The sequence below is a fragment of the Rhinoraja longicauda genome, chromosome 2, assembly GCF_053455715.1.
Source record: "Rhinoraja longicauda isolate Sanriku21f chromosome 2, sRhiLon1.1, whole genome shotgun sequence".
Lineage (NCBI taxonomy): Eukaryota > Metazoa > Chordata > Chondrichthyes > Rajiformes > Arhynchobatidae > Rhinoraja > Rhinoraja longicauda.
Window position 1 is genome coordinate 48,043,652 of NC_135954.1, and position 12,605 is coordinate 48,056,256.

Consider the following 12,605-nt stretch of genomic DNA (forward strand, 5'->3'; position numbering starts at 1 on the left):
TGGGCCAAATAGGACAAAGGTAGATGGGGTATCTTCTAGATGAGTTGGGTTGTAGGACCTGCTTCCTTGCTGTATAACTATGACTCTACAGGGTGAGGCAGCTTGTCTGCCCTCTGTGAATTGAGGGAGAGGTGGAGTGGAGTCAGGATCATAGGGCCAAACAGCAAGACCAGTGTAGATGGAAGCGTGCGAGTTGCCTCATTACTTCTGCAGGCTTCCTCTGGAGACAGATCAGTAATACAGGCAATATAAATGGGGTATTATGGAGGAATTCAGTGCAAGGTTGCCAATGGTCCGAATACGTGCCAGCTACCCTCAGGAATGTACTCAGCTGTTAGTGGTTCAGTATGTAGCCTGATTAAAAGCTGCATGTTAAAAAGCAGAGCCTTTAGTGAGCCTCCACGTCATGCAAAGAATCTTAATTAAATTACCAGACACTAAAACAAGCAAAAGCCTTATTACACTGCAACCCGTCCCATGGGGATTTAGGGCCAACAGAAAGACTGGTCTTGCCAGGAACACCCATATCCTGTGAATGAATATACAGGATCAAAATACTCTCAACACATTCTGCTCTTACACAAAGATTTTTAAGAAACATCATGATTTTTTCTGCTTCCAGCAAATATATACAGAGATGCCCGCAAATTCAACAGAATATAAAGTCATTTCAGTTACATTACAACGTATTTAAAACTTGCTCTGAGCATTAGCTTGAAATCACAGAGCTCCACAAGAGTAAAATCACTTCAGACTCAAGTGATTGTGTTTCATCTCCAACTGTTTACTGGCAGATGGATAAATCTCCGAGGATTCAGATAGAATCGTATATCGATCTGAAACCATAGTATCCCCACCAACAGAGGCAGTCATGATGTTAAACTGGCATAAGAGCATCCAAAGAACGAACGTGTTGAAAAGCTGTAACATTACTAACGCTTTTGGTTTACTGTATTTTCTCTGCCGGACTTCAGTTTCAAAGTAGCACAGCAGGAAAACCACATACAGAAAAAAAACCCTGACTTTGTTCAAGAGATTAACCACTCTCAGCTTTCTGATCTCTCTTACTTACAGTCCGTTATGAACCCAGTACAAAAGCACAACTTCCGTGGAGGCCAAGAGTGGAGATTGCTGGATTCAGCTTCAAATGAAGACGTTTGGTCAGCAGCAGCTTAATCCACTCTGCCCACATGGAAAATAATTCACCAATTGTTTTGCCAGAGTTTGTTTCTCGCAGCCAGTGAGAGTGTCCATTCAGTGCATTCATGTTCTGACTGCTGCCTCATTTACATTTGACTTTCAAGCGACACTGAAGCTTTGTTTTACACCCTCCCAATCCGTTCCTACCAATGAAAAAGGACTAATAAAAGTCAAAGGTCAAAATGCCCTTCAGGACAAATACTTTGTGCACATTTTCTTTACTGCCTGAAGGTATACAATCTTTACGTACAAAATGGACTTCCTTTATTCTCTGGACTCTGAAGACAAGCAAACACAAAAACTCAGTGCTGTAACAGCTTTCAACCATGGGAACATAGCAGTAAAGTAAGTAACAATTGAATTAAAAATAAAACAAGAAGTTTTCAAGTCGCACAAGCCAGCAGCTGAAATATTGTTTGCTTTCAACAGTTGCCACACAGCTGCTGCTAGCTCAGGAAATCAACCGGCAAATCAGGGGGAAAAAAGTTATTTTAAAGAAAACACAATTGACAAGGGCAGGCCTGTAACATGGACAAACATCCGAGCTGCTTTGAAAGTTACATTACATCATACTTGGAATCCGCACCATGAGTGAACTCAGGCCACCGGTAAAAATATTCACCTTCAATCATTATTATGGGATTTTGATTGAAAATTAATTTCTCCCCCTCTTTCCTTTCTTTCTCGTTATTCCGGATTTGCTAATGATTTCCTGGAACTTGCTTCAAGATGCTGTTAGCATCAAATGCTATCCAATCATAAGGGCTTCCATTAGCTGAGGCTAAGTTTGCTTTCTCCAAAACAAATACTTTCCCCTCCGAAGCAGGATGCATATTAGAATTAAGTAGAGGTGTTTCACTCTCAGACCGGCAAATCCTTGGAATTACGATAACTTTGATAACTTAGCACAGGGGAGCAGTGGTAGAATTGTTGGGCACCTGATACCCAGGGTCAATCCTGACTGTGGGTGCTGCCTATATGGAGTTTATCAGTACCCCCTATGACCACGTGGGGTTTTTCGGGGCTTCTTCCCACATTCCAAAGTCGTGCAGGTTTGTATGTTAATTGGCTTCTTTAAATTGTCCCTAGTGTGTAGGGTGGTAGTTGGTCGATGTGGACTCGTTTGGCCGAAGGACCTGTCTTCACGCTGCATCTCTAAACTAAATTAACCAGAACTCCGAAAGCTAGATGGATTATATTAGGACAAGTGTCTGGAGATGGTACTGCAGAGTTTCAAGCAATTAAAGGACTGTGCTACCCCAGTATTAACATTTTCAGTGGTTCGAAGCTAATAAGAGCTTCCACTAACAATAGAGTTGCTAAACTCATTGGAGTTTGTGCCCTTTCGTCAATCTTCCTCCCAAGATCCACTCAAGTATCGAGAGTTAAGTGTGTTTTATTGTCGTATGTCCCGAAACGGAACAGTCTTACATGCAGCAGCACAACTGATTTCAGGCTCCTATACCTTCTTCCCAATATTAGATTGTGGCCAGATGGTGTAGGTCTCTGATGATGCTGTCTGCCTTTTCGAAGCAATGACTCCTGTAGATCCTTTCAATGGTGGGGAAGACAGTACCGTGATTGTCTGGCAGTGTTAACCACTTATTACAGTCTTCTTCATTCCTGGGCATTCAAGTTGCCGAACCAGGCCATGATGCAAACAGTCAATAGGTTCACTACTGTACACCTGTAGAAGGTCATGAGCGTATGCGTTGACATTTCAAATCTCCTCAATCTTCTAAGGAAGTCGAGGCATTGATGGGCTTTCTTTATGACTGCATCAATATTCTGGGTCCAGGACAGATCTTCAGAGATATGTATGCCCAGTAATTTGAAGTTTTAGCCTCTCTCCACCAATGTCCTATCGATGGAGACAGGTTTCTGGATCCTCTGAAGACTTCCTCTTCCAAAGTCAACAACCAGTTTCTTACTGATGTTGAGAGCAGGGTTGTTGTTCTGGCACTATTTGGTCAGTCGATCGATCTGTCTCCTATACTCCGACTCATTGTCATCTCTAATTTGTCCAACTGGTGTCGTCAGCGTATTTGAAGATGGAATTGAAATTGTGTCCAGTTACAGTCATGATTATAGAGCGAGTAGGACAGGGGGCTGAGCATGAAGCCTTGAGGTGCTCCTGTGCTGATGGTTATCAAGGAGGAAGTACAGATTGTGTACAGATTGATAAAGATATCGAGGATCTAGTTGATAAAGATATCGAGGACCTAGTTGCAGAGGGATGTGCAGAGACCTAGTTCCATGAGCTTGGTGACCAGCTTGGACGAGATAATGGTGTTGAATGCTGAGCTGTAGTCTATGAACAGCAGCCTGACATCTGAACAACAGTCTGAAGGGTCTCGACCCGAAACATCACCCATTCCTTCTCTCCAGAGATGCTGCCTGTCCCGCTGAGTTACTCCAAGTAGTCCAGTGCAGAATTGAGAGCCAGTGTAATTGCATCCTCCATTGACCTGTTGTGACAGTTGGCGAATTCTCGTGGATCCAGGATCTTGTTGAGGTAGGAAACCATTCGATGTTAAATTTCAAATGCCACATATCTGCAACTCCTCCACCAGCATGCCGGTATCATCCTGAAATCTATCCAAGCCTCCACACTGTTTACTGCACTTCCAAGGTTTGTGTCTTCTGCACATTTTGGTGTTCTTTACACTTAAGAGGAAATTATTACCATAAAAAAGCAAGGTCCTCATATCGAGTTTAGCTGAACACAACTGTATACATTTATAAAATAATACAATTGCTCATTCTAGGTCAACTTCACAGCAGTGCGCTATTGCCCTTTTAGTCCATGGTTTTAAATTTTGCCAACATGTTTATATGTGGCACCATATTAAACACCTTTTGAAAGTCCATATGTTCATCATCAACCATATATATTCCTCATAAAACTCACTGTTTAAGCACAATTTGGTTTTAACAAATCCATGCAGGCTTTCTTTTATTAACCCCTGCCTGTCCAAGTGAGCATTCATATTGTTCCTGGTTAGCATTTCTAGCAATTTTATAAAGTCATAATGTCTCTACAGCACAGAAACAGTACCTTCAACCCAACTCTGTGCCAACCAAGATGCACATTTAAGCCAGTCCTATTTACCCATGTTTGATCCATATCCCTCTAAATTTCCAATCCATGTCCTTGTCCAAATGTTCTTTAAATGTTGTTAGTGCACCTGCTTCAACCATTTCCAATATCTGCAGCTCGAACCACATGTCCACCACTCTCAAAGTGAAAAGGTTGCCACTCAGGTTCCTATTAAATTGTTTCCCCCTCACCTTAAACTTATGGCCTCTGGTTTTTTGATTCCCCATTCCTGCGAAAAACAGTCCACTTATGCAGCTTCTGATTTCACACACCTCATAAAAGGTCTCCTAGTCTCTTAAGCTCCAAAAATTAAAGTTCAAGCCTGGCCAACCTCCGCCTGTTACTCTGACCCTCGTGTCCTGGCAATTTCCTTGCCAATAACTGACTGGAGAGCAGCTCTTAACATTCAGACCTGAATTAAGTGAGCAATATCATTTTAATTTCTTAAATCAGTTTACAAACAATGCAATGGACCATCCCAAACAGAGGAGTGCAGAGACATAAGGAGCAATTTATCGGCTCTGAGCAAACAAATTCCACATGTGTATTTAATGGCTGGATTTATTCGAGGAGATTCATAGTTAAGCTGAGAACTTAAAATAAAATCCCTCAAAAAAAGCTTGAAGGACACGACATACACAAGATGCGGTCAAAGCTGAAGGCAAAGAGAATAAGAAATCGATAGAAAAGAAACCTCATGGTTAAGGTATGAGTTTGCAGGCAAGTAACTTGAGTCATACAGCATGGAAACAGGCCCTTCAGTCCAATTGCCCACGCCGAACAACATGCCCCATCGACACTAGTCCCACCTGGCTGCATTTGGCCCATATCCTTCTAAACCTTTCCTAACCATGTAACTGTCCAAATGTCTTTTAAATGTTGCGATGATACCTGCCTCAACTACCTCCTCTGGCTGCTTGTTCCATACAACCACCGCTCTTTGTGTGAAAAGGTTGCCCCTCAGGTTCCTATTAAATCTTTCTCCTCTCATCTTATACCGATGTCCTCTGGTTCTTGATTCCCCCACTTGGGATTAAGACTGCATTTTCTCTATCTAATCCCCTCATGATCCTATACACCTCTTTAAGATCACCCCTCATCTTCCAGCACTCCAAGGAATAAAGCCCTAGCCTGCTCAACTACACTCTGAAAAATCAGGCCCTCGAGTCCTGGCAACATCCTCGTAAATCTTCTCAGCTTAATAACATTTTTCCTATTATCTATAACTAATCCACCATACCCTTCAACTTTGAGAGCTGTTAAACTGGGATGGTGATACGAGGCACAGTGGGAAACTATTTCAAAGATAGACACCAAATGCTGGAGTAACTCAGCGGGACAGGCAGCATCTCTGGTGACATTTCCGGTCGAGACCCTTCTCTAGACTATTTCACTTGATCACCAGAGGTCAGCATTGTAGCATGTCCACAAGGTGGCCTGACAATCTTACCATCTCAAATGACCATTACTGTCATCCTGGATGCGATGCTCTCCAGCTTAGTGATAACTGCAGGTCTTTTTGCAGCAGGTGGCTAGTCTACATCTACACCTCTGCTGGACTCTGCAAGGAAGTGCTCCATCCATGGTCACGCTAACATCAGCTACAGTTACAGCTGGAAGTATCTGGGGAGTGCAGTCAATCAGCATACAAACCATCCTCGTGTGCACTGACAATGAATAGACACATGAAATGATTGATTTAACCAAACATTCATTAGTGGCGCCATCAGGTTTATTATACCAGGTTCCTTTGGTAAGAGGTGTGAAATTGTGGTTAGTCAAAAACAAATAAGCGAGGTCCGGTGTTAACTGTAGGTTCAGGCAAATAGATCTGATGCACTTCTTATATGGTCTCTTCCATCTTTTCACTTTCTTTCCCCCCACCACATTACTGAAGTAAAGTTTCTCCAATGAAACTCTAATCCATGGCAGAAGTGGTGTGACACATGCAAGCTTTTAGAATAAATGACTAACACAATACATTTTGAGAGTGCAACAAGAGATCGCAGAGGGTAAATAGTTGTTTACATTTGTAAATTAACTCAAAACTTCCTTTAACATTTGTGTTTTATTTCCAAAACCTTCCGTATACTTCTTATTACTCAACAATCTTAGAACTCCTTTCAAGTGATTTGGAAACAACATATTGCACAACCCAACTTGATGAAATTCAGTACACAGCACTCCCGCCCACCAGATAATGTCAATGCAAAGTGTCTCGCATTTGCTTGGAGCAAATGATTACTGCACTTCTAAACTCTGCCCTGAAAAATGTGCCTCAGGTAAAATAGGCGTTATGGATCTCAGCCCAATTTGCAGAATGCAAGTGCCTATCGTGTCAGAAACAGTCAGCAAATTAGAAAGCATGTTGTTCTGAAGTATTGAAACGATAAACTTAATTTACAAAATCTACCAACATTCTACAGAAATGCAAATTAATGATCTTCATGTGACTAATGTTCAAATGCCAATGTAAGCGATATTCATTACTATTGTGAATAGGCAGAGGGTGGACAACACCAGGATTTTGTGGACAGCCTCTCCCCTCTCGCATTCCTCTCTCACCTTCTCCACACTCCCCCAAGCATAACTCAAATTTAGTCAATACAGACATTCATCTATGGCAAAAACATATTCCACAAGAGTACTCTGCTACTGAGACTATCTTCCACATCATTTAAAAAGATATTTTTATTGTAAAATTAAAAAAAATATTTGCTTTAAGTGACCCTAAATTTGGATAATCTATGTAGCGAATGGTAAAAAAGATTCAGAAATAATGAATGACAATTATTATTAGCATGATGTTTCTTAGCAGGTAAGTCTTCAAATCTATTGCATTATTTTATCTATGCTTCTAAACTGATGAGCTAATTGCTTTGTTCCCTTCCTGTTAAAATTCTAAATATTATAGAAGAAAACCATAAGTAAATCTCTTCCTTGTGTTTCACGTTGTGGGCACAATCTGAGCATCGGATAACAAATTAATCTACAGCTGCAATAATAATGCTTAAAATAACTCTGAATAAACAATTGTCGCAACGAATTGCAAAGCTTCAGCTAGTCTCAGCCCTCTTACAACCTTGATTTCAATGTTAGTTTGGAACCTTATAGGCCGTGTATGTGGTAACAATAATCTGCGTCCAAAAGCAAGGGTGTTTCTTTTGATTTCAATGAATAAGTATCGTACCAGTAGCTGGATCACACTGCAAGAAGAACTCTATAACTTTTCCACATAGCTAACCAAGTGTGAAAAACGTCTTGTGTTGTCAAACAACGCCTAAGAATGAGCTCCAGAAGAAAAAAAGAAACAATGTAAAATTCCATTCTTATCTGACATAGACATGAATATTAAGCGGCCGTGGCAATGGTTTGACTCCTGATTTTTATTCAGTCATATGGTGTGGCCGCCCCCACAACAAGGTCAGTATTTAATGCTCATTCCCATCTGTTCTTCGGAAGTGGTACCAAGCTATCCTCTTGAACTGGTGCAGTGGTGAGTTGTCAGAGTCACACAGCATAGAAACATGCCCTTTGGCTCACCATTGTCCAAGCTGACTATCAAGTAACTGTCTACACTAATCTTAGTTACCAGTACGGGTGATCATTGGTCAGGGTGGACTCAGTGGGCCGAAGGGCCTGTTTCCATGCTTCATCTCTAAACTAAACTACTTGATTGTAAGCTTTTAAAAGTCTAGGGTATTCAAATACAGTGTCCAATGGTCCTTGCGAGCTGCCCCCATCATCCACTCAGGTGCAGTGCATCAGATTCCAATCACCCTTTGCATGGAAAAATTCTTCTTCAGATCTAAACATTTTACCCCTTACCCTGAAACCTCAGCCCTCGTCTAGTTTTAGACATCTGTCTCTCTCTTATTAGATTAGGATTATTCTCTTGTGAAAAAGATGGAGCAGTAATACATAATCACAACTAAATGTGGGGGATGAGTAACCGAGTCCTTTGCATCCAAGTGGCTGCTGCCCTTTTCCTTCAAAGTAGTAGAAGTTGCAGGCTTGGAAGGTGTGGATCATATCATGAGGAAGGAATAATAAGAATCTTATGATTTAGAGTCCCCTGGGAAGTAGCGACCATGGCATGGAAGAATCCCAGGCGCGGTTTGTGGAAGGACACCCAGATTAGCGACTTCAGTGTAAATAAGCATAACTGTAAAGGCATGTCAGTGGAGTTGTCTAGAGTGGACTCTAAGCCAAGAGATAGGTCAGTAGATGAGCATGTTGCAGATATACAGTCAGTTGGTCCACATAAAGCTCAATGTAAATTTATCACAATTAGAAAGAGGGATCCCATAAGGAATCATCCGCAATTAGCAAAAAAGGATAATGATAATGCTAAATTGAAAAATAAGGCAAGGACTTGTGGCAGACCCAAAGGAATTTTTGCGGAACCAGCAGAAAAGATCAAACATCTTGAAGGGAAGAAAAAAAAATTGCATGTCAAACAGTAAATCAAACAGTAAAGATTTCTATGGATATTTCTATGGGTGTCAGAAGTTATGGGGAGAAGGCAGGAGAGTGGGGTTAGGATAGAGAGATAGATCAGTTATGATTGAATGGTGAAGTAGACTTGATGGACCAAATGGCCTAATTATACTCCCTATCACTTATGATGTTATGATATCTAAAGGGATGGTGGCTTCAGTAAGTATGGAACCTTTAGAGGGCGAGGCTGACGAATTAATAACAGGAAACAAAGAACTGTAAAATCAATTTTTGACATCAATCTTTATCATGAAAGAGTGTGCAACTATCAAAAATGGACCAATCAGTTTTAACATGGAAGGAATGGTAAACATTACAGTTGTGAGGGAAAGCATTAGAGAAATTCACAGCACGAAAGGGAGACAAGTTGATGGTTCCCAATGGCCTGTACTCAAGGGTAGTGGAGTGATGGATTAAAACATCTTAAAGCTCATTAACTTCTGGGCAGGTTGGTGATGATGGGAAAACAGCAAACGTGCTCCCTTGTGCAAGAAGGGAGGGTAAAATGTGGGGACCTATAGGCCAGTTGGCTTCATATCTATTGCTGGTAAGATGTTGGCATCTACAATCAAAGAGAAAACAACTGATCATTTTGGAAAGCTGAATATAATGAAATTAGTCAACATTGCTTTATAAAAGGTTTAACAAATTTGCTTGAGTTCTTTTGAATATGTAACAGAAAGAGAGTCCATAGAGAGAGTCGAAAGGGAGGAACTTATAGCTATGGGATGTATTTAGATTTCCAAAAGGACAAGGTGCCACATAAGGAATAGACAATAGACAATAGACAATAGGTGCAGGAGGAGGCCATTCAGCCCTTCGAGCCAGCACCGCCATTCAATGCGATCATGGCTGATCACTCTCAATCAGTACCCTGTTCCTGCCTTCTCCCCATACCCCCTCACTCCGCTGGGTGCATAAATTAAGAGTTTATGATATTGGAGGAGGTAGCGTGGATTGAAAACTATCTTTGTATAGAAAACAGAGTTGGAACAATTCTCTGTTTACTTTGGAAAGATGTAACCGGTAAAGCACCCCAAGAATCAGTTTTTGCCATCAATTAACTAGTTTGCATTAATGAGCCAGAGGAGAGAGCAATATATGCGAGTTTGCTGATGACACAAGAGTAGATGGAAGGGCTGCACCCAGGATATAGATCGTGAATGACTGAAATAAATCTTGGCAAACGGTTAATGTGGGAAAGTATGAGGCCATGCACTTCAATAAGAGGAATCAGGAAAAGTAGATTATTGTCTAAACGGAGAACAACTTCAAAATTTGGATCACAAGAAGTTAGCAGGCAGGCAGTAAATTCAGCAAATGTTGGTCTTTATTACAAAGGGATTTGAAGTTTAAAAGAGGGTAGTTTTGTTGCAATTGTATTGATTGTATTGATTATTGGCAAGGCCACACCTGGAAAATTGTGCACAGTTTTGGTCCCCTTACTTAAAAAAAGGATATAAACTGCATCGGAAGCAAACCAAAGGAGATACTCGGATGAGATAGCTGTCCTATGAAGAGAGATATCAGTTTGGGTCCGCATTCTTTGGAATTGAGAGGAATAAGGGGTGACCTGATTAAGACTCGCGTGGGTGTGACTGTGCAGATGATGAGATGTTTTTGAGTGGGTGAGTCTCAAATGAGGGAACATGTTACAATAGGAGGGATTGGTCATTTGAAACAGAGAGGCATAGAAATTTCTTTTCACAGAAAGTGAATTTAATGAGTCCTTGGAATTCTCTGACCCAAAGGTTGGTGGGGGCCAGATTATTCAATATATTTAAGGTGGAGATAGATCAATATTTGAAAGATCAAGAAATCGAGGGTTATGGGAAACTGGGCACAGAAGAGGAGTTGAGGTTGGAATAGATCAGCCATCATCATATTGAACAACAGGGCAGGCTTGACGGGCCCAGTGACCTACTCCTGCTCCTCTTTTCTTGGTATTCTCGCAGATTAACGGCAGCTACAGTTCAGGGATGGAGCGAGAGAATTTAATTCTGATTTAATGGGATACCAATTAGAAGAGTTGCTTTGACCAGGATAATGCCATGGTTCTTGAGTATTGTTGGAGCTTCCTACAGGTGCAGATCGGTTTATTCTCGGAGGAGCTGCAAATGGAAATAAACTCTGTGCATTCATTCCCGATAATAGAGGGACGGTCATTGAGGACACAATTGAAGATTTAAGAGTCTAAAACACTATCTTGAGAATCTCCTGCAACAATCCCCTGAAGCCTACATCAATCAGCCTGCAACAATCACAATGACCTACCTTTCTGCTAGTGACCTTTCCTAATTCCAGGTTTACCAGTGTTCCCTGATACCACACTTCATGTTGACCATCAGTGAAAAGGGTATTGTTGACTTCATGAACATTAAAACTAAGTGAACTTGATTAAGTGAACTTTAAAAGCACCACAAACAGTGGGTCCTATCAGCTGTTAATGTCCAAGGAGGCAATCAAATGCAGGATGCAAGCTGTCTTGCCTTTTGCAGTTAGGAAACATCCAGGGAACTTTCAGCTTGGGAAGAGTTTATCTGGGGGCATAGCTGGTTCTGGATCAGACACCTTCAACACTGTTCAGTAAATCCACACATTACAAAGTAGTGAAAATGTATAAAACCTGTAGATTTCAGATCGATCACTGAAAGAAGGCATGCATTTTATTCCAAGTTCATGGCAGTGGACATAAAAATGGGCAGAGGCAAAGCTGCAGACAATTTGCTATCATCAGCTTTCCATGATCACCCAAGGCTAAAATTACCCTCCCCATCGCCAGAGTGCAGCTTCCTGCGCTTCAAGCACATTTTGGGCAGCTTTCCAATTTGTACGAGAAAACAGGACACAAATCTCCGGATACATGTCTGAGCCCCATAGATGCTTCAGGTTGTTTAATAGCAAGCAGTTCTTGGCTGCACTGCTTTATGATGTGGGGAGTCTTCTGGGAGCCCCTTAATGAGGTTAATAAGCCCAGGCCTAGAGCACATTCCTTACCATGAGCATTTCTGAAGACATCAGAAGGGCTGCTGCTCGGTTCTCCAACTCCACACACAGAGACCGCAGAATAATTCTGAGAGACTTTGACTGCAACAGAAAAGAACCCATGCGGTTTTATTCCCCCAAGTATAAACATGCTGACCATTAAATATTGTTACATGCACGAAGAATAATGAGCAGAACAGAATTGGTGGACATCACAATTTCAATTGTTTGCTTATATTTTATCTGCTTCAAATTTTGAATTTAAAAAAAAAAAATCACAATTTGGAATATTTATTAGTACAATGTGGTCTTAGCAATCATTACCATATGGAGTTGGGGGTGAGACTGGGAATGCTGGTGTGGGAGGTGGCACTTCATTCACGGAGGAAGAGATTAACAGTCCACCGTTCATCTCATCCTGGCCAACGTTACATTCTGCTTTGTTCAGCTGCAATAAAACAGAACATTCCTTGGAATAAATTGGTACTGATTAAAATCACAAGCTCATCTCCATTAACAAGATTGATCAGCTGCCTCTGTATGTGCAAGGTGCATCTTCTTAAAAATTCCATGCCTTGGAAATTAAGCACCAAGATTTAAGCACATTACTCGTATTCCACGTTGTCAATTAACAGTACTTTGGCCAAATGGTAATATACAGCCAGTGCTCTTCAGTTTAAATTTACAAATACTGCACATTCACTTTCGGTACAACAACATTATAAAAACATTTATAACTCAATGTTGTCCCTTTTCCCTCCACTCTCCTCACTGTGATGCGAGTCCATCAATGTAAGACTCTTTTTGAACACTGGTTACA

The 12,605-nt window shown here is 41.2% G+C and overlaps 1 protein-coding gene across 3 annotated transcripts in view; it reads right to left on the bottom strand.

Annotated features, from left to right (window-relative positions):
* The window catches only part of tns3 (tensin 3), a 374,519-nt gene that overhangs the window by 33,265 nt on the left and 328,649 nt on the right, over nucleotides 1-12,605 (bottom strand). For all 3 annotated transcript variants that reach the window (XM_078418541.1, XM_078418534.1, XM_078418548.1), the window contains 2 exons: nucleotides 12,110-12,233; nucleotides 11,798-11,887 (listed from right to left, as the gene is read on the bottom strand). In XM_078418541.1, coding sequence (XP_078274667.1) covers nucleotides 11,798-11,887; nucleotides 12,110-12,233 — 214 coding nt within the window. The remainder of the gene's footprint in view (nucleotides 1-11,797; nucleotides 11,888-12,109; nucleotides 12,234-12,605) is intronic.